At 38.4% G+C, this 22057-nt stretch overlaps 1 protein-coding gene across 5 annotated transcripts in view; it reads right to left on the minus strand.

The window, feature by feature from the left end:
• Nucleotides 1-22057, minus strand: part of NR1H4 (nuclear receptor subfamily 1 group H member 4) — a 72673-nt gene that overhangs the window by 29466 nt on the left and 21150 nt on the right. For 2 of the 5 annotated variants that reach the window (XM_040491106.1, XM_040491107.1), the window contains exons 1-2: nt 18619-18727; nt 11002-11367 (exon numbers count right to left, since the gene is read on the minus strand). In XM_040491106.1, the coding sequence (XP_040347040.1) occupies nt 11002-11367; nt 18619-18727 (475 nt within the window). Of the gene's footprint in view, nt 1-11001; nt 11368-18618; nt 18733-22057 lie in introns of those variants that run through there. The other 3 variants (XM_040491108.1, XM_040491109.1, XM_040491110.1) reach the window with 2 other exon arrangements.

The following is a 22057-nucleotide window of genomic DNA, read 5'->3' on the forward strand; positions in this document are numbered from 1 at the left end:
GAAGGAAGGAAGGAAGGAAGGAAGGAAGGAAGGAAGGAAGGAAGGAAAAATGTATTTCCTGGTACCAAATCATTGAGCTCAATGACCGTATTAGTCGACCTGAGTCAGTCTTCCACAAATATTCAGCCCTTCCCAGGAATGATTCAATTTAAAACCACCATAGATACTGATAGCTCAATAGTTAACAGAAATAAACCTCCTTATTCCAAGATGAATCAAAGGAACAGTGCTAGGACAATTCTGCAGGTTTTTTTTTAACTCTGGTATTAACTGAGAAAGAAATCATTATCATCTCAATAGCTGAATTAATTAGCTTTCACTCTTAGGTGGCAACACAATACTATCATTATATCACTTAAATATGGGTACATATACTGTATTTATACTTATGCAAATCATCCATACACATACCTCTGCCTCTATCTTGTGCATATTTAACAATGCCCAGAAAAGTCATTTGAAAATGAATGGAAAGGAAATTCACTGAGGAACAGAGGCTTCCTGGTAATGAAAGATGAGTAGACAGACCTGGCATTGCCATCTGAGGAATGTGTAGTGCTGGGGGATTCCTGGAGAATGTCTATAGGATAGTAAAATGGATCCCTCAAATATGCATAATATTGCACATTCTGCTTCTCTGCTTCTTTATACAGATATAACTCACATACCATAGCCTATTCACAACTCCTATATACATATGTGTAAGTGTGCACACATATGTGCACACAGTGCACATGTACACATCAGACTCTAGTGACTGACAGTAGCTACCCATTACTTTGAAATCAATAAAATATTGGCTGTTTAAAACTTTGAGGGTTCCCACACTTTTTACACAGCAACAAATGCACAAAGCTGAATAACTAGTGATCTCTACATCCAATATGGCTTAAATAGAGTCAGACTTTAGGTCTATCTCAGCACACTGTAGAATAACAAGGACTCCTCCACCCTCTTATATAGAACTTACTTTGTATCAGGCACTGTTCTAAACACTTTGCTTATGGTGATTCATTTACTATTCATAACAATCCTATGAAATAGATTCTATTATTATCTCTCTCTCATAACTAAGGAGACTGCGTTACAGAGAGATGAAGCACTTGCTCAAGGTTCTACAGATAATAAACGGTGGAACTTACCTGATAGGTTCAGTTCCAAACTCTGTGTTCTTAACCCCTCTACATTAGGCTGTCTTTCTAGTAAGGAGTTCATATTGCTAAAAATGGTCTTTAGACATTAATCTCTCCCAATCCCACACCAAGTGTTAAGTGCTCCATGGTTTCTTCTCTATATCCAAAACTGTTCAAAACACCCTATTCTCCCTCCTCCAACCCAGGTGTCTTTTCCACCACAGATTCATTATTAGGAAACTATGCAATGGCCACAAACTAGAGAGGAGGGAGCCGATATAAAAAGGTAAGCTTTGGTCTCCATCACACAATTTCTTAAAGATCTCAGCGCTTGTCCCTGAGCTGCTTGCTAAAATTTTTAGAACTTGATAATAGACTCCTGATCACCTAGTAGGAGCTGTTTCAGACTATTATTTTTGAAAAAGCAACCCTCACACTTCTGAAATGAAATTGATGAAAATTACTATTTTTTAAGCTTTCTTTTAATTCATTAGTTAACATACAGTGTTATATTAGTTTCAGGTGTAGAATACAGTGAGTCAACACTTCTATACATCACCCAGTGCTCAGCATGACAGGTGCACTCCTTAATCTCCATCACCTATTTCACCCATCCCCCACTCCCTCCCTTCTGATAACCTTCAGTTTGTTCTCAATAATTAAGAGTGTTTCTTGGTTTCTCTCTTTTTCCCTTTGATCATTTGTTTTTGTTTCTTAAATTCCACATATGAATGAAATCATGTGGCATTTGTCTTTCTCTGACTGACTTATTTCACTTAGCATTATACTCTCTAGCTTCATCCACATTGTTGTAAATGACAAGGTTTCATTCTTTTTTATGGCCAAATAATATATACACACCCCACATCTTTATCCATTCACCTATTGATGGACGATACATGGGCTGCTTCCCTATCTTGGCTTTTGTAAATAATGCTACTATAAACACAGGGGTGCATGTATCCCTTTGAATTAATGTTTTTTTTTTTTATTATTTTGAGTAAATACCTAGTAGTGTGATTACTGGATCATAGCGTAGTTCTATCTCTAACTTAAAAAAAATTTTTTTTAATGTTCACTTATTTTTGAGAGAGAGACAGAAAGTGAGCAGGGGAGGGGCAGAGAGAGAGGGAGACTCAGTATCCGAAGCAGGTTCCAGGCTCTGAGCTGTCAGCACAGATTCTGACACGGGGCTTGAACCCACAAACTGTGAGATCGTGACCTGAGCCAAAGACAGATGCTTAACTGACTGAGCCACCCAGGTGCCCCTATTTTTAGCTTTTTGAGGAATCTCCACACTGTTTTCCATAGTGGCTTCACAAAGTTGCATTCCCACCAACAGTCCAAGAGTTTCCGTTTTCTCCACATCCTTTCCAACACCAGTTGTTTCTTGTGATGAAAATTATTATTGACTAGTTAATGCTAATAAGTAACTTTAAGTTTTTCCCCCTTTAATCTGTTGGGGAGCCACATACAGGCAAAAAAAATTCATCTGACTTTTCCAACACTTACTTTTACCAACTACAATCCCTACTGACTTTTTTTCTTAAATAAATTTTTTAAAGGACTGACTTTGAATTACTTGGGGAAGTTGCCTAACATCCTTTCAAAGTAGTCAAATCTACAAACAACTTAGTAGCCAAAGGACATGCGTCAAACTTCTACACTCCCTTCAGTCAAAAATACCACAAAGTAAGAAAAGTTCATGAAACAGCAGTCTCTGAGAGTTAGAGTACAACTCCCTCAGTGTATCAAAAATGTTGATGAATCTCTGAAAGCTAGGAAACAGAGTAAATTTATGAATAAACATTGCCCAAGACAGGTGAAGAATGTAGGATTAGGAGTAAGGGAGGAAACTCCAAGTTCAGATACAAGATGCTCATGGCCTACAAGCATTCAGAAGGAGTCCTGTACTAAGCCAGGAGTTAGCTAACCACAACATGAAGGGAAAATTCCACCCCTTGCTTATTTCTGCATGTGCTGCAACCTAAGAATGGTTTTTACATGATTAGTGGTTGGAGAAAAGAAAAGTATTTTGTGGTATGTAAAATTTTTGACAAATTTTAGTGTTCATAAATAAAGTTTTATTGGAACACAGCCAAGCTCATTCATTTATATGCATGTCTGCTTTCACATTACAATGACAGTCAAATAATTGTGACAGAGACCTTAGTACCCATGAAGCCTAAAATACTGACTATCCGGCCCTTTACAAAAAGTTTGCCATCCATCTAAGCCATGGATGGTAGTAGTATTTGCATGCAGTCTCAAGCAATGATATAAACCAGAGTGGGAGGGCGATGCTCAGGAGGAATGGCCTAGAAGACAAGGACTGAAACATTCTATCCAACACACATCTTATCCTCCCTCCAGATTGCTAAAAGCAGGCTGCACAAACACAAACAGCTTCCTCAGAGGGGTGAACAGGGAATCTCAGAGACTCCTTAAGGACATGACTGTCCTTTCTAAAGTCATTTGAGAAGTGCCTTTGTGGGAGTTTGCCTGGGAGGCAACTCTTGAGTCTATTCCTCCTTTCACCTTAACCTATTAATAGAAGGTACAGGGTCAAAGTGTAAGACACTGCAAGGCAAGCTTCTACAAAGGCCCTTCTTAAATTATATATTTTAATGCTCTTGTATATCACAATTAGAAATGAACACACTTAGATGCTTCATTATTTTTTAAAAGTGATATGACTAGTGATTGTCATTGCTATGTGTGCAAGGGGCTAACAACCTTACTTAGTTACTCAGAGGATGGTCTATTTTGGGGTTCCTGGGTGGCTCAGTCAGTTGGGCATCTGACTTCGGCTCAGGTCATGGATTTCACAGCTTGTGGGTTCGAGCCCACGTTGGGCTCTGTGCTGACAGCTCGGAGCCTGGAGCCAACTTTGGATTCTGTAGGATTCCGCTCCTCCCCCACTCACTCTCTGTCTCTCTCTCTCAAAAAGAAATAAACATTTTTTAAAAAGAGGATGTTCTATTTTGTACACAAGTGAGTGTTGTTCAATGATTCATGGTTGTGAGTGCTTTGGGAAAGTATATTGGTGGAGAACACCAGGAGACCATTCTGTCAAATGACCAATGGGTTTAGATTCACCATCATCTAGATTTCATTTGGTTTTCTCTTTGTTGGTGTGTTTTTTCCTTAAACACAGAACCAACTTTTGAAACACTCATTTTCCTTGCATATGCTTTAGTGTTGAATGTCTTCAGAAAGTCACTGACAAAAGGATACAAGGAAGGACAACACAGAGGGCAAAGTATAGCTCAGGAGTCCTAGAGATTTGACTACCCATCCTACCCCAATCTTTTATAGCTGTGAGGCCTGGACAAGTCTCTGAGTGTTGGTATCTTTATTCGCAAAAAGGAAATGATAATACCATCTACTGGAGCCATTATAAAGATAAATGAAATAAACAGTCTATAACAGAATGCCATAACAGAAACAAAGTCATTATGTTCCCCAATTTGTTTGAGCCTATTAATGTATATTTTTTCAATAATTTTAGCAATGTTAATATGAAAGGATAATTTATTGAGTGATTCCCAAGTATGCTTTGTTCTTGCTCCTGTTGTTTTTTGGGGTCTGTTTTTTTGTTTTTTGGGTTTGTTTTTTGTTTTGTTTTTGCTGCTTTGATTCCTCTCTCTCTCTCTCTTTTTGCTTTTCTTTCCCATCCCAGGAGGAGAAAAGATAGGTAGCTATCTTTCTACATTTACTTAATAAAACAAAAGGTAAAGTCCCTCTCTAAAAAAAGAGATAACTGTCACATAGAGTTTTTTTCAACCCCTCATTGAAAGGGTTATACTTGATCATCTCAAAGATGATAGAGGTGGAGGTCAGTGCTTTTGTTGGGAAAATGAAGGGAGGGGTAACAATGCTCTGCGTTAGCTTGCCTTTACCGTCTTTAAGAGCCATATAGACTCCAAGGTAGGCAAACTCCAGGAGTTGAAGGCTTATGTCAACTAGAGGGTTTTTTTAGTCCTACTTTCATATTTACATATTGCTTATGTATTTAGTTTAAACATTTTTCTTTGTTTAAATGTAATTTTTGTCTTAGGTTTGTCTTGCATCATTGCTATATATTTATTTGAAATTTCCATTTTTGCCCACTGGAAATCATCATATTACTATTTAAGGATGTTCTTTTTGATACTATTTCGTTGCTTTTATATTTTTTAATCTTTTTTTTCTTTCTTACTGTTTTCTCTTTTTGTCTATTTTACATAAACTGTTTCCTTGCTTTGCTTTAAAATGGTGATGAAGAGAACTGGAATTTTGTCTGTTTTGTTCACCATTGCATCTCCTATGCTTAGAATAGTGCCTGGCAGGGGCACCTGGATGCTCAGTCAGTTAAGCATCCGACTTCTGCTCAGGTCATGATCTCACGGTTTGTGGATTTGAGCCCCACATCATGCTCTGTGTTGACAGCTCAGAGCCTGGACCCTACTTTGGGTTCTGTGTCTCCCTCTCTGCTCCTCCCCCACTCACTCTCTGTCTCTCTCTCTCTCTCTCTCCCAAAAATAAATAAACATTAAAAAAGAATAGTGCCTGGCATATGGTTGCTGAATAAAGAATTGAATTAATGAATTCAAACTCTCAGGAGCTGGAGACTTAACGAATTAATTAATAGGAGGAGAGATAGTTTTGAAGATAGTGTATGATCAAAATTTGGGAGGCCAGATGAATAGAATAACAATAATAAAATAGTAAGAATTCACCAATAAAGCAGCAATAACTAAGGCTTACTGAGCACTCAAGTGTGCCAGGTACTGAGCTAGATATTTCAAAAACAATGTCTCATTTTTTTTTCTTCACAACTCAATGATAATAGTAATATTTACAGAGGGTTCACCATAGGCAAGTACTATGTTAATTGCTTTACACACATTATCTTCTTCAATCTTCCCACCAGCCTCTAGGTGCCTACCTCAAAGGGATGTCCCAAAGATTAAATGAGTTAGTACATGCAAAGCCTCCAGATAAAGCCTGCACATAATAATCATTTAATATATCTTATCTATGAGCAGCATCACCATCATCCTCCTCTCAAGGTCTTCCTCCTCCTCTTCCTCTTTATTTTTATCCTCATTTTATAAGTGAGAAGTCTGAAGCCCAGACATATTCAGTAACTTGGAACAGCTGGGAAGAGAATCAGCCATGGGGGAAGGGTCGGATGATATCCAGGTCATCTGCTGTCAGAATCCCACTCTTGTGATTTTTTAAAAAGTCTTATTTATTTATTTTGAGAGAGAGCGAGAGTGGGGGAGAGGCAGAGAGAGAATCCCAGGCAGGCTCCATGCTGTCAGCACAGAGCCTGACCCAGGACTCAAACTCATGAACCATGAGATCATGGCCTGAGCCGAAATCAAGAGTCAGATGCTCAACCGACTGAGCCGCCCAGGTGATTTTTAGAACACTTATTACAAAAGGCTTCCAACGCAGTAAAATAGCATAAGCCCCACCCCCTTGCATCACATTCTAGTTTGACCTATAGAGTTCATTAGGGTTATTATCAGATCTCATAAAATCAGATCCCAAAGTCAAATAGGATTTCAGGAGGTTTGTGTGTGAATCAGGGCACCTCAGCCCTGACCCATAAACAAAGTGCCCACTGGAAACACTCTGCATCTATTCTACATACCAGAATAGTTTCTGTAACTATCGAGTCTTTTCTACAACCTCAGAACTAAGTCAGAATGTGTTCGAAAGGACAACAGGTTACCCATTTACTCATAAAATGCCTTTTAAGAATTCTTTCACTCTCTCATTGATAGGTGCAAACTCCTGGCCTGGAGATGAATGTGACTGACAGTGACCTATTTAAAAATGCGGTCATTTGAAATTTCCAGTCAGATGCAGATCAGTTTTGTTAGTTGAGGCTTGAAGTTTGAATCAAAATTCATCCCCAGACATTAGCACATTTTCGTATGTTCCACTGATAACTGGGGGAAAAGAAAGCTCTTGATTTAATCTAGTGCTGAGCAAATGGCAGTCATTGTCAATGCATTATACTTGTGTTCTTGCAATTATACTTTTAAAAATGTATTGCAATGACTCTCATTGATGCCATAAATATCTACAATAAAACATACATTAAAATTAAAATATTTCTAATAGAAACAGATATAGAGACCAATGAAATCAGGATGTTAGCCATGATCTTTGCTTTGTTTTTAAGTTTTTAAAAATTTTCTCGTGTGTGTGTGTGTGTGTGTGTGTGTGTGTGTGCGTATCACAAGTCTGACAGGTCTGCAGTGAAGTCTTAAAGGAAGAAAGCTCCCAGGATCTTTAAAATATAAAAATCTGGGGTGTCTGGGTAGCTTACTCGCTTAAATATCTGACTTTTGATTTCAGCTCAGGTCATGATCTCACAATTCCATGAGTTCGAGTACCACATCAGCCTCTGTGTGGGACTCGAGCACAGTGCCTGCTTGGGATTCTGTCTCCCTCTCTCTCTGCCCCTCCCCTGCTCTCCCCCTCTCTCTCTCAAAAGTAAATAAACTTTAAAAAATCTTATAAAATATAAAAATTTAACTGAATTCTACAAAGACCCTGTTAAATTGATATTATCATTCTTTGCAGATTGGAGGCTCAGAGAAGCAAAATAGTCCATAAACTAAGGATTGGCTAGCTGGATATCCACTGTACCTACTTCTAATCTATCATACATTCTCTATCATAAAGGCAAGAAATTGGACACAATCTTTCCCAGACTCCCTTGCAGCTAACATTGTGCATATGATTTAAGCTCTTCCAGACAGATGCACTTATAAGACTGTTGTTTCTGCTGGCAAGTAGGATTGTGGAATTGTGCAGCAATATTGGGTTCCATCTGCTAGCTTAGAGGATGTTGAAAAGCAAGACACAGGGCCTTCATCATGCACATGTACAGATTTAGCTGGCACGCCATGTCTCTAGAGCCAGTGATTATGGTGGAGGCAGCTTCCTGGTCCCAAGATGACAGCTAAGGTGGTGTCTTTCTGGAACCAACAGTTCTGTGTTAGCTTCCTGTTTCCCCATCTTGTTGAATATAGCAATGGCCCGGGCAGGCCAGTTCTGCAGTGTGTGCACTAAGCATCCTCTTGGAGACTCAGCATAGAACCTGCTCCTCTGCCCTTCCAACTTCTTCTTCATTCATTCCTTACTGCTTGAAGTTTTGGTTTCTGTTTTATTTCACTGAACTCTGACCGATATATTAAGTAACTTGCATACTCAGCCAAGAATTACAGTCTAGATTCAATGCATGCCTGTGAACCCCCAAAGTTCACACATTCCCTTTGATGGAAAGTTAAAGAGTAAAATTCACTTTGTATCTTGTAAGCACAGACATGCAAGGGGTGCCAGGTGAGGGGACTGGGTTGGCCAAGCTGTTAGGCCTTCCTGGCATAGGCTCCTGCTTCTTCCCCTTGTACTCTACCCTATGCTGTGAACCTCCTACCTATCCACTAAGCCAGGATCATTTTCATTTGTTTCCTCAGGAGAACATATACAGAGCACAAAGGAGCTCATTATTGGTTTTTAGTCACCACAATCTGAGCCTTCAGATCCCAGACACTACATTTCCCCAAGTTGGGAAGGGTAAATAAAGAAAGAGGAAGTTAAAAAAAAAAGAGTCAAGACATATATTAGATACGTGAAAAGCCCTGAGTTCTGTCCTTCCCTTCTTCACGCCCAGACTGCATCCTGGGATGCGTGTATTGAAAGATTATAGAAACTCCATGTCATTCAGGAGTTCTAGAACAGAAAAATTCTTGCACCCTTCCCGGAAGACAGCCCGGAGAGGCACTGGATGTTGCCTGCACACAGGGTGGCAGGGGAGCAGATGAAATGGCTTCATGTTTTCTCTGAGCAGCCAGGTCTTCCAACACGACACTGCAGGAGCATCGGGAACACACCCCACCTGAGTGGCAGGACAGCAGGCAGGCCAGACAGGAAGGAGGAATGTACTCAAGACCCCGGGATGGAGCCTCAGAGACCTTTCCCACTGGTCACCGCAGACCAGCTAGAACAACACCCAGCAGATGCTGGACTGTGTTAACAACACTGGAGACCAGAGTCCCACCTGCAGTGCCCAATCCCTCCCTGACCCTGGATAATCACAGAATTTAGACAAAACCCCAGAGAAATGTGAGAGCTTTTTTGGTGGGGGTGAGGGTGAGCAGAATAATCCTAAATTAAATGAAATAAAGGCTCCACAAGGGCTTGAAACTGAATTCAACCCAGCTACACAAAATGAGTTTATGTTTCCTGTATACATGCCCTGACTCTTGTGCTCTCTCACTATATAGCTTCTAGTTAATAGGCTGATACTCACCCTCAAGAGTCATTGGTCCAGAACAAGGTCAGCAAACTACAGCTAGGCCTATGAGCCAAATTCGGCATGCTGCCTGTTTTTTTTTTTTTAATTTCCTTACCTATTTTTGTAAGTTAAATAAAGCCATGGCTATGCGCCTTCTTTATGTGGCTGTGTTTGCAGAGTTGAGTAATCGCAAGAGAGACCGCTAAAATATTTACTCTCTCTTTACAGAAAAAAAAATTGCGTACCCTAATGTAGCACACGGGCTCATCCTGGCCCCATCTCATCTCCTCCCTTGCACTCTGGTCCTTTTGCTCGTACCACTGGGGCAAAGTCTCAAGTCAAAATCAATGAAAAAGCTCTGCTTTTTTTTTTTTTTTTTTTTTTCTCTTAAAAATTATATCTACATCCAGCTCCAGCTTTTCCTCCCTGAACTCACCCAAGGACAAGTTCTCTTTTGACCACTTTTCTGTCCCCTTCTGTCCTATGACCCTGCACTTTCCTGGTAGCCCCCCCATCTCTGGCTTTCTTCTATACCCTTTAGGGGATTCTCTTCCCCTGCCTGCTTTTAAAGTTGGTGTTTTTTAGGATTGTCCTAGGCACACTGGTTTCACTCCAGTTACCCTGGATGCCCCAGATTCTTCTCAGGAGGACCAGGTTTCTCTAAGTGCTCATCTGTAAGGAGTTGAGCCGACCCAGGTTACTGACTTCAGGAGTCTATTTCCTTGGCCTAGACAATACCAATACTTTGGCCACTGAATTAGTCAATACTAGCCTTGATCAAATAGCTCAAAGAGTAGAATGATCATTTACTAGGCAAGGATTAAAAGACATGGTAGCCAAGTGGTTAATAGCAAATGCTCTGGAGTTAGATTCATAAGCTATACTTTTGAAGCTCCACCTCTAATTAGCTGTGAAGCCTTGAGTAAGTTGATTAACTTCTTGTCTGCACTTTCTTCATCTATAAAATGGGAATGAGCATGAGAACTAATAAGTTTACTACTGAGGTATAACAAATACATTATATAATAAAGTATTATTCTCCTTGATCTTAATTTTAAGAAAAGGAAAAGAAAACAACCTAAGGCACCGGGTGGCTCAGTCAGTTAAGTGTCCGACTTCAGCTCAGGTCATGATCTCATGATTCGTGGGTTCGAGCCCCGCATGGGGCTCTGTGCTGACAGCTCAGAGACTGGAGCCTGCTTTGGATTCTGTGTCTCCCTCTCTCTCTGCCCCTCCCCCACTCACCCTCTGTCTCTCTCTCTCTTTTTCTCTCAAAAATAAACATTAAAAAAATTAAATTAAAAAATAACAACCTCCTACCCCTATAAAACCCACAATCCATAAATTCTTTTTAACCATGTGTAAGGTTATAAATAGGAAATAGTTTGTTTATATATAAGCTAAATGCTCTAAAAAGGCTTTTCCTAGAAATCTGTAACAGGTAGGAGCAGAGGAGGAGAAAATGGGAACTTATCTGGGAAAAGGGAAGAATCCAGTCTGAGATATCTCAACAACCAACACAGTAAAACTTGAACAAGGAGAAAATGACCAACCAAAGAAGCTTACCTTTGCACCCCTCACAGGTCAGCGCATTATAATGGTATCCAGATGCTCTGTCTCCACAAACAACACATAATTCATCCCCTTTTATTCTCCCCGTTGTTGTACCCATTCGAGCCTTTTTTGTTACAGGAATCTCTGCTACCTCAATCTCTCCCTGGTAAAGAGTCTCAGCTGGCATTCGCCTGAGTTCATATATTCCAGGAGAATACCACTCTTCAGGCTGCTGGGGGTAGAAACCCAGGTTGGAATAATAGGACGATGAGGAAATCTGTGGTTGAACTTGGGGAAATGGAACATTGTTGTATTGTGAGTATGGTTCCACTTCTAGATTCTGTCCCAAAGGACCTGCTGCTTGTTCTGTTAGTACACCTGAACAAGAGTAACAAAACTGGAATTAAGAAGAGACAAAAATTTAACTATATAAATATTAACAACTTTTTTTACAGCCCAAAAACACCGTAAAAAGGATTTAATGACAAATTACAAGCTCAGAACAATATCCACAACATAAAAGACAGACAGAAGACTCATATCATTAATATGTAAAGAGCACTTGAAACCAATAAGAAAAATTCAACAGCCTCATGGAAAGAAAGGATAGAGGATATGAATGGACTGCCTGTTTTTAGAAATACAATGTGTTTTTATAAGCATACAAAAATGCATTCACCCTTACCAATAATTAAATTTAAATTTAAATTTAAATAATTCTCGGATAATTTCAGATGTGTGATGCTTTAAAGCATGATAGTAAATACTTTTCTCTTCCTCCCTTTGGACTTCCTTTGGTTAGTCCAATATATAAACTGCAATATAAAATATGATCATGTTCATCCTCAAATGAGTAAAGGTTAAAAATGCTCGACAGAACACACTCTTAGAAAAGCAAACATTCTTGGAGGGTAATTTTTTAATATCTTTCAGCATCTAAAACTCTAATACTCTTTTAACCCAGCAATTAGACTGCAAGGAATTTTTTATTTTATTATTTCATTTCATTCATTTCATTTCATTTCATTTCATTTCATTTCATTTCATTTCATTTCATTTCATTGAGGGAGACAGCATGCAAGTGGGGGAGAGGACCAGAGAGAGAGAGAGAATCTTAAGCAAGGGCTAAAGATGCGGGGCTTGATCCCACAACCCTGGAATTATGACCTAAGCTGAAATCAAGAGTCAGATGCTCAGCTGACTGAACCACCCAGGCACCCCAAGGAAATTTATTTTAGAGACAGGTTTGCATCTGTGTGAAATGTTTCTGTAAAGATGTCCATTTGCAGGAAAATCTGTAAGAACTATAATCAGAAACAATTTAAATAGCCACCAATAGGAGTCTGGTTTAATTAATTACACGATGTGATGCACTGAAATACTATGTAAATATGAAACAATGATTTAGATCTATATGTATTGATAAAGAAAGGTTTCTGTGATGTGCTACTATTTGAAAAAATTAAGCTACAGAATAATGCATAGATTTATGTGGGTATTGAAAAAATAATGTGTGTGGTGTATGTGTGTGTGTACAAGGCAGATTTCTGTATGATACAAAAGAAACTGGATGATGGGGACTGGAAAGTGAGATTGTTGACTTGTTCTTTGGGATAGGAGGTTGCATAGTATTTATACTGTTTGTACTTTTGCCAAATATATTTGTATTTTAATCATTATTTTAAAAAAAGGAGGGGCTTTAAAAAAAAAAAAAAAGAAAAATAAACAATGCAGTTCCTGGAATTGAGTATGGTTCAAATACCAGTCCTGTTACTTATTTTCTGTGTGCATGTTGACAATTTATTTAATGTCTTTAAGGATCAAATTTCTCTTCATAAAATAGGGAATAATACCTATCTCATTAGTTTGATGTAAGAATTAAACAAGATAATGCAGGCCAAGCACTTTGCTAAATGTTGGGCACACAAGGAGTGCCTGATAAGTTATAGTTGCCATTAAATTATTATTAATAATAATCATTATTCCTACCACCATTATTACAAAATGAGACTTTTATCTATAAAACCTCTAGGTATTAGAAAACTATCAGGTTGTGAAAATGCTTCTATTTCCTAGAAGCATAAACTATGACTCTTTAGGAAATAAAAACATTTAAACTATGCAAAGCACTAAAAAATTTAATAAACATAAATAAGATATGAGAGTGTACAAATGTGTCTGATTCTTCAAAGCATAGTCAGGCAATCCTAGACTGAAATTCCAACTCCATCTCCTATGAAGAGCGGGACTCTCAGGCACTGATGAACCCCAGTTTTGATAGCAGCAAGCCTGAGATGAAAATATCTCTATCAAGGGTTTTGCTGAGGAATGAATGACATAATACAGATTCACAGTTCTTCACCTGAAACTCTTGCTGTCACATGTGTTTTGGAATTCAGAATTGTTTGTGTTTTGGAACAGAATATAGTGCTATTTTTCCCAGCGTGTTCTGGGACAGAACTCAGAATCAAACACAACACTCTTTTCCAGAGTGAAATGTACACATATTCATACTAAGGAATAAAAAAATGCCATAAATATCCTCACATCCGTTCAGGTCAGGTTTTGCCACCAAAGAAGTTTGTGTCAAACTTTGGATAAAACGTTTGGTTTTTAGAGCATTTGGAATTTAAAATCGTCGGTTAGGGACTGTGGATCTATGTATCTATACATGTGGAATATTTTGTGCGGTGCTCAAAAAATGGTTGTAGATGTGTTGTTATTACTGCTACAACCACTACTGTCAGAAAACTCTTAGAGCCTCCCTCCTAATGCCAGGCACTTGTATATTTTCATCTCTCTCTCACAAAATCTTAGGAGGTGAGTAACATCATTATCCTTATTTACAAATGAGTAGCCTGGGGCACAAAGAAGTTAGGCAACTTTACTCCTACCTACCCGAATAGCTAAGATTTGAACTTTGGTAGTCTGACTTCAAAGCATCACCTGTCTCGGATAATTTCAGATGTGTGATGCTTTAAAGCATGAGAGTAAACAGTTTTCTCTTCTTCCCTTTGGACTTCCCTTGGTTAGTCCCTTCAATGCCTCTGCTTGCAAGTAAGCTGCAACCAGGTGTGCAAGACTCTGCATGATCCTACATTTTATTTTCCAGCCATTTCTCATGTTTTGACTTCTCTGTTCCTTGTATTGCTGCTTCCAGACTCAGGACCTCTCTTTTCCTCACCCCTACCCTTTCCCCCCCGCCCCCCCCCCCCCGCCCCCACACGACTCTTTCCTGAGCCTGGAAACTTCTGCAACACAGCCATCTGCTCACAGAGCTTCATCTCACTATTCTCCGCTTATCTCTAAATTTCTTTTTCAGTATAAGCTTCTCTTGGGAAGTCTTCCCTGACTTTCTGCTCCTGGGCATCCTGAATCTAGTTACATGGTACTTACCTATCCTCTCTGGGCAGCTTTGCTCATCTGTAAAGAAAAGACTTCATGTTGGATGACCTTATAGTTCTTTATATCTAAAATCTCCATAAGTATATGACTAATAGCCTATAGGCATAAGAATTCAGGGATCTTCTACAATGGCAGTGGGGAATATGCATAACAAAAGTTTGTTAAAAAGAATGCTTTCTGCATTGACTCAGAAAAAGATTGCTGAAGCACAAAGTATACACTATCTGGGCAAAAATTAACTTCCTGTCTTTTATGCCTGACTTCTCCATATAAAACTAGCATTGAATCAGTATATCTGACAGACAAAAAGTTTCGGCAGTGGTGCTTTGTCTTATTACCACAAAATGGAAGAATATGAAAATATGATATTATCACAGCAAAAATAAAAGATAAAATATAAGCAAAATCCTGATCTATTTCATAACCAAATATGACTAAAATTTGTAGAATGAATAGGCTTGAAAAGAACTGAGAAGCATTAAAAGCATTAGTTTCACTTACACTTATTCCTAGATTTTGTCCTCCAACTGATCTTACCCCAAGTCAATTACCTGTCCCCAGCCCCAGCCCCTCCTCTTTCTGTAGGTCCAGCAAGTTTGAGCAATTTGCCTGAGGTCAAACAACCAATTAATGATAGAATCTGGATTTTACAAAATCCAAGGAAATGTGTAGTTTTTTTTTTCTCCTCAAGTGACAATTGCAAGATCTCTGAGCACTGTTTCAATAAAACTAATATTCTTGTAATCAATAGACACAATATACTCCCAAGTAAAGTCAGAACATGGAATCAGTGTCAAATGTCTTTGGAATCATTTCAAGTAAAATGGAAAGTTTTCACAAAGACATTGATAATATTACACGAAAACAATGAAATTTAAGAATATGAGAACAGCACATAATATTATTAAATAATGTTTCTATTCTCAAAGCACATCCACTTCTAGTATTTCAGTGTCCCCACCAAATCTTGACAGAGGAGAAACAATCAGTATGCAGGCAACTTATAATAAAAAACCCAGTGTGGTCAACATAACCCAAAATAGTGAGATTAGAACAGCTTCCATCATGAACTCACTGACAGGCTTCAAACAACTGCCTAACATTTTTCTTTTTCATTTTTTTCTGGGACTATTAACGCCCAACCTTGCTATCTCATAGGTAATCCTGAATATAAAATAAGGTAGTTGAGAAAATGTTTTGATATGTTGAATGCCATAAAAAGACATGTTTGCTTCTAAAAGAACCTAGCAAAATCCTGATTTTAATAATAGTTGACTGATAGCTAATTAGTAATTATTAACACTTAGTCTGTTTTAATAACATAAGTTATAGGATACTTCTTTCATTTATAAACATATACTGAACACTTGTTATTTGACAGGAACTGTGCTAGACCCTGAGGATACAACAGTGAACAAGATAGAGATAATACAGACACAAAAGGCCCATCCCTTCTCTGTGCATGTGTTTGTGTGTGGAGAGATGTCAAGGGACAAAAACAAGTAAATGAATACCAGAACTTTGTGATAGGACTTTTCACATCAGATGTGGAAGGGGCAGAGAGGTAAGTCAACTTTAAAACATGCTTTCTAAAAAGGTGCATTTATTTCTACTTTAATACAATTTAAAGGGAATATATATATGTATGTGTGTGTATATTACACATACATACATATATATGTATTTGTATGTACATATATATGTGTATATATATGTACATATGTATGTATATAACACATATATTTGGATTTATCAGTGCTTTCCTGGAATCAGTCTAACAAGGAGAGGGACAATTTGGATTCCTTTATGACAGGGAATGTTCCCTGAGAGTTTAGAAAGAGCTTTTAAATGGCAACACATGAATAGACATGAGGGGAGTCTCCATGCAGGGAGATCCCCTGCAAAAGGAAAGCAAAACTCTTTTGGGTAGAGTCTTTAGCATTTAATAGTTTTTCTAAAGGAGTAGAATCTGACAGAATTTTGTGAGATGATGGAAATGTTTTATACCTACCAATATGGTAGCCACTAACCATATGAGAATGTGGCTAGTGATATTGAGAAACTGAGTTTGAAGTTGTATTTAATTTTAAATAATTGAAATTTAAAAATTTATGGCCACATGTGCCTAGTGCCTACCATATTAGACCGTACCTCTCCAAGGAGTGTGTGATTGAATCCTTGGGTACCCAAATGGGAGAATCAGGTTCATGTAATAATGATGGCACTTTGCCATGATCTCAGTTTGTTTCTGAAGAGACTGGAAAGCATTCACATTATATACATTATTTTACTCCTGGCACTATTTTACTCTTGACCATAGTAAACATTTCATGACTGCTTGTTAAAATGTTTCATGCATGGAAAAATTGCCTTCTATGCCTTCCTTTATTTCCTAATCCATTGTTTCTTAACTAAGATGATATGGCTTCATTTGTAAGCTGTCTGCCATTCCTGGCCTTTGTGATGTTGGTGCCTTTCCCTGGCTTGCCAGCTGATCACCTCCTCTGTGAGGCCTGTCCTAGCTCCCCTCGATTAATCTCCCCTAGAATTAATCTCACCTACTGTCTGTACACACCTCTATTGCAGCGCCTAGAAGCATGGACTATTGTTTGACTTGTTTACAGGCTTATCTTCCACGCTAAACTTGAAGTTTAGTGACATACAGGTTTACCAGGGCCCTTCTGCATGCACAAATCTGGATTCAATTCACCTGCAATTTGCTAATGTATGAACTTGGGAAAGACATTGAACTTTTTTAAGCTTCTCTTCCTTCCTTTATAATGTGGAATAAACAACCTGGGTGAGAGGTTGTAGTATAGGTAAGCTAAGGCAAAGAACATAAACTGCATAGGGCTGGATATAGCATAAACATTCAATACATTTTTTAAATTTTTTTTAATGTTTTATTCATTTTCTGAGAAAGAGAGAGAGAGAGAGAGAGAGAGCAGGGAAGGGGCAGAGAGAGACAGAGGGAGACACAGAATCCAAAGCAGGCTCCATGGCCCAGAGCCTGATGTGGGGCTCAAACTCATGAACCATGAGATCATGACCTGAGCTACAGTCAGACATTTAACTGACTGAGCAACCCAGGCACCCCTCAATACATTTTTTATTGTTGTGGTTAGCCAGTGAACTCTTTGGGGAATATATTAGATTATATTCCTCTCCTCTTTTTTTTTTTTCATTCCTGGCACCTTACACAAAGCCTGACACAGTACGCCTAATAAATGTCTCTTAAATGGAAATAGTGGGAAATTTGCTTCTCCTGCCTTTCAACTAACTTCCTAAGTACAATGCCAGTCACTTTTGAACATCGTATTTGAATAAAATGTTATGCTGCCATGTCTACAATCAGAAATAGGCTCAAAATTATAATTATTGTAAAAATGATTAGAGTTTCTCTTTTAACTGAAAATTTAAAAGGTAAGATTCTGTTTTGAGAAGAATATTAAAATAGACAATATTACATTATACAGTCTATGTTTTAATTATAATCTGTGTTTTGCTTCAGAGAAAACAAACAGCCTAGGCCTAAAGCTGAACTCTTTACTCATCTAATTTTCCACAGACTTGGGAGAAATCAGCTGTTAAACTAGTTCAGTACATCGATGTTTCTCAATCTCTTTTTATTTTTCTCACCACAACAATAGTTTGAAATACATCTTATATCATGACCCCTGTATACACATAAACATATGTAGAACTAATTGAAACAAAATTTCCATGAAATAACACTTACCCCTACTTCTTAAAGTACACTCTGACATTTCTATTCTATTCTACTCCTATTCTATTCTAGTCTAGTCTAGTCTAATTTTCAATACTGGTTATAAGCCCCAAATAGACTTCATGATCCACTGGGGTCTAAGACATGCCATTTTTAAAACACTGCATTAAATAATGCACTTCAAAGTATTTTTTCAAGTGTCTACAGGCATTATTGTTAGAACTGTCTAGTGTTTAACTTGAAAAAAATCTTGCTCATTTTACATAATATTCAATGAAGAATCTTGGGAAAAAATACTTAGATTTTATCTCAATGAGATATTCACCTGCCTCAAATCCTAAAAAATCACCCCACCTCAACTTCTCACCCCAGTCTTCTGGCTCTGACTGAGACATCTTTGACATAGATCTGTTGCTAAAATCTCAAACAAAAGCCCCCACTCTTGCTCAGCCCAGTTGTGTAAATTTGACCAAGAGCAATTGTGAACAGTATCCTACCTTTATCAGGCTTCATGCTCATCATTTCCATGACAAATCCTGATGATGTGTGGCTATGGCGAGGACTACTTTGAATTGGATATTCTAACCCCTGAAACTGCATTACCATTCTTAGCTTATTCACAGCAACTGAAAATGAGACCAGGTAAGGAGTGACAGAGGCCAGAGGTTGTATGGTTTACTGATTAACTTCATTACAGAGCAGAATATTTGTAAATGTTTATGAGAAAAGTCCTCGATGCCAAGTTGCCTAGTAAACTGGAAACCAGTCTCTTAGCTTAATTTTGGGGAGTACTTTCCAGTTTCAGAACTTAATATGTAGAATAGATTTCTGGTCAGTGGCCCTAAAAGTGGATTTGGGATCAATTGCCATGCTCTAGGTCTTGACATTTGTTCCTATCAAAAGACTACAGAATAATTTAATTTTATGATGTTAGGAAACAATAAAGCATAATGCTTAACAGTAGAAGGCCAATTGATCTGGGTTTATATCCAGTGTTATTGGTGGAATTGTGTCCCACCCCCCCACCAAATTGGTATGTTGAAGTCCTAACCTCATCATGTGACATTATTTGGAGAGAGGGTTTTTATAGAGGTAATCAAGTTAAAATGCAATCATGAAGGTGATCCCTTATCCCATATAACTGGTGTCCTTATATAAATGGGAAATTTAGACACAGAGACAGTATGAAGAGACACAGGGATCTACAAGCCAAGGAGAGAAACCAGGAACACACCCTTCCCTCACAGCCTCCAGAAAGAATCAACCCTGCCAACACCTTGATTTTGGACCTTTAGCCTCAGGAATAGTGAAACAATCCATTTCTGTTGTTTAATCCACCCAGTCTGGGACTTCATTAAAGCATCCTTAGCAAACTGATACATCCAGACTCCCTTGGTACTCACTAGCTCCGTGGACCATGGACCAATTCCTGAACCATTTTCTGCCTCCATTTCCTCATCTATAAAGTGGGACTTATAACCATAAAATCTCATAGAGTTAGTATGAGGATTAAAGAAGATAATATTGATGAAATGCTTAGCACAGTGGGTGGATACCCACCATCATTACATTGATGTTATGATTCTTCATCTTTGGACTCAGGCTTGCTTACTGAGTAGAAATAGTTTCTACAGCACAACTGGTGGATATCAAGCTTGTGACTGTTGCTTATTTCTTGGAACAGAGGTCTCTAGAATAGGAATTGGTAGGACTAGGGTTAAGCTCACATTTAATGCAATCAGACACCCTGTATAACCTTAGGCCAGTCTCTCAGCTTCTCTGGGCCTCATTTGTCTACATCAACAGATGGTAAAACATAGATAATAATTCCTGCCCTACTTCCCTCATAGACTTGTTGTGAAGATAAAAACGCAATAAATATGAAAGCTGTTTCAAAGGCAATAGTGATCTGTACAAATGCAGTCATCATTGCCAAGACATTTCAACAGCTTTCACGTGTTTACAAAGTGGTTCCACATGCATTACCTCATTTGATCCTTCTCACATCCGCTGAGGAAGGTATTATATCTGAGGCCCACTATCTTCTACCCTATTTTACAGACTCTACAAGGCAGTGACATTCAGTGATTTATCTAAAGTCATGCAGTTAGTGAGGGATGAAGTTAGGACTTTACCCCAGGTCTTCTGACTCAAAACCCCATGGTTGAAAAACTGAGGCACACTTGCCCTAGTTGCCAAGAAAGGGGAAAAGAGTGATAGTGCATGGGTATGTTTAAGTTCAGCTTGCCAAATCACTTACCATTTGCAAAGCTATTCTCACTCCTCAGTCTACTTCTGATTTCATTCTCCTCTCCTCACAACCCCAGAACTATCCTTGCCTTGAGAGGATCCTGGGTGGAAGAGCTACCCAAAGGATTTCACCAGGACAAATTATCTCTGAGTTTTCAATTTTAATAATTCTCCTCTGACTTTTTAACTGCTCAAACAAATGGGCTTCTTGCCCTCAGAAACTGCTATACTAACAAGGAAATGAGTAGGACAATTTAGCTGATCGGGGAAACAGCTGTTGCTGAGTGACATTCACACACGATATTCTCATAATAAGACTGGTTGGATCCCTTTGCTTCTTTCTCAGTGATGACCAACTGCCTCATGTTATTTTTTTTCTAAAAACACATTATCCCCCTGCTGTTCTGTGCACTGAAATAGTAGCCACTGGTCATATATGGCTACTTAAATTAAAATTAATTAAATTAAATTAGAATCAATTCCTCAGTTACGCTCGTCTTATTTTAAGTGTTAATATGTGGACAGTAGCAGTTGCATTGGACAACGTAGATCTAGAACACTTCACCATCACAGAAAGTTCTATTGGTCCTATTGCATAAGGTACTTGGGAACAATGTGAATGATATATCCTTCCTGGTAAGTCGGAGAATGAGCTATGAAGCCTTGAAATTAGGTAGTCCCAGGTTTTCTGAGAACTATCCTTTAGAGGAGACTTGACCAATAGACTCTGGGTGATGTAATCTCATTGGAAAGACCTCTCCTGAGAAGGCGAATGTGAGTGTTCTCTTAGCCTGGATCCTTAACCATCCAATTCTAATTCCTTGTCTTGATTATATTTTGGTTTCCACTTAACTACCTATGGAACTTTAAGCAGATTATTGAAATTTTTAAATCTCCATTTTCTCACCAGTAAAAGGGGAATAGTAATGGTATACACCTCATAGGAGTGTTGTAAGAATTAATATTAATGGTGGGGCACCTGGGTGGCTCAGTCAGATAAACATCCAACTTGGGCTCAGTTCATGATCTCATGTCATGGTTCATGGGTTGGAGCCCCACATCGGGCTCTGTGCTGACAGCTCAGAGCCTGGAGCCTGCTTCGGATTCTGTGTCTCCCTCTCTCTCTGCCTCTGCCATACTCGTGCTGTCTCTCTCTCTTTCTCTCAAAAATAAATAAAACATTTCAAAAATTTTTAATAAAAAAATAAAAGAATTAATACTAATGGCAAATAGTTATAGAGTACTTGTGATGTGCCAGGCATTCTTCTGAGAACTTGATTAAATAAAGCAAGTCACTTGCATAAAGTTAAAGGACCACATACCAGTAAATGACAGAGATGGACTTGAATGCAGGAAGCTTGCTAACTAATATAGAATAAGTATGATATCTGACATATAGAAAGCACTCAAGAAATAGTAGCTGTTACCATTAGCACAATTCTTTTTATCCCTGTAAGTGTATAAATTTTCAATCTGATTTTATATTCAACCTTTCTCAGCTTGGTTATTCTGAGTGCCCTTGAGATTTGTTTCTTAGCCTACAAGGTTGAGCGCAAGGCCCTGGATGGCAATGGAGTCACCCACCAGTTAGCCACTTTGTAATTGTTCATCCCACTGCATGCCTTCTCCAAACTATTCAGCCCTATCAGAAGAAGCACTGTTTTGTCTACTCTATTTTGTAATAAG

The sequence above is a fragment of the Herpailurus yagouaroundi genome, unplaced genomic scaffold (assembly GCF_014898765.1).
Source record: "Herpailurus yagouaroundi ecotype Mexico unplaced genomic scaffold, PumYag 182, whole genome shotgun sequence".
NCBI lineage: Eukaryota > Metazoa > Chordata > Mammalia > Carnivora > Felidae > Herpailurus > Herpailurus yagouaroundi.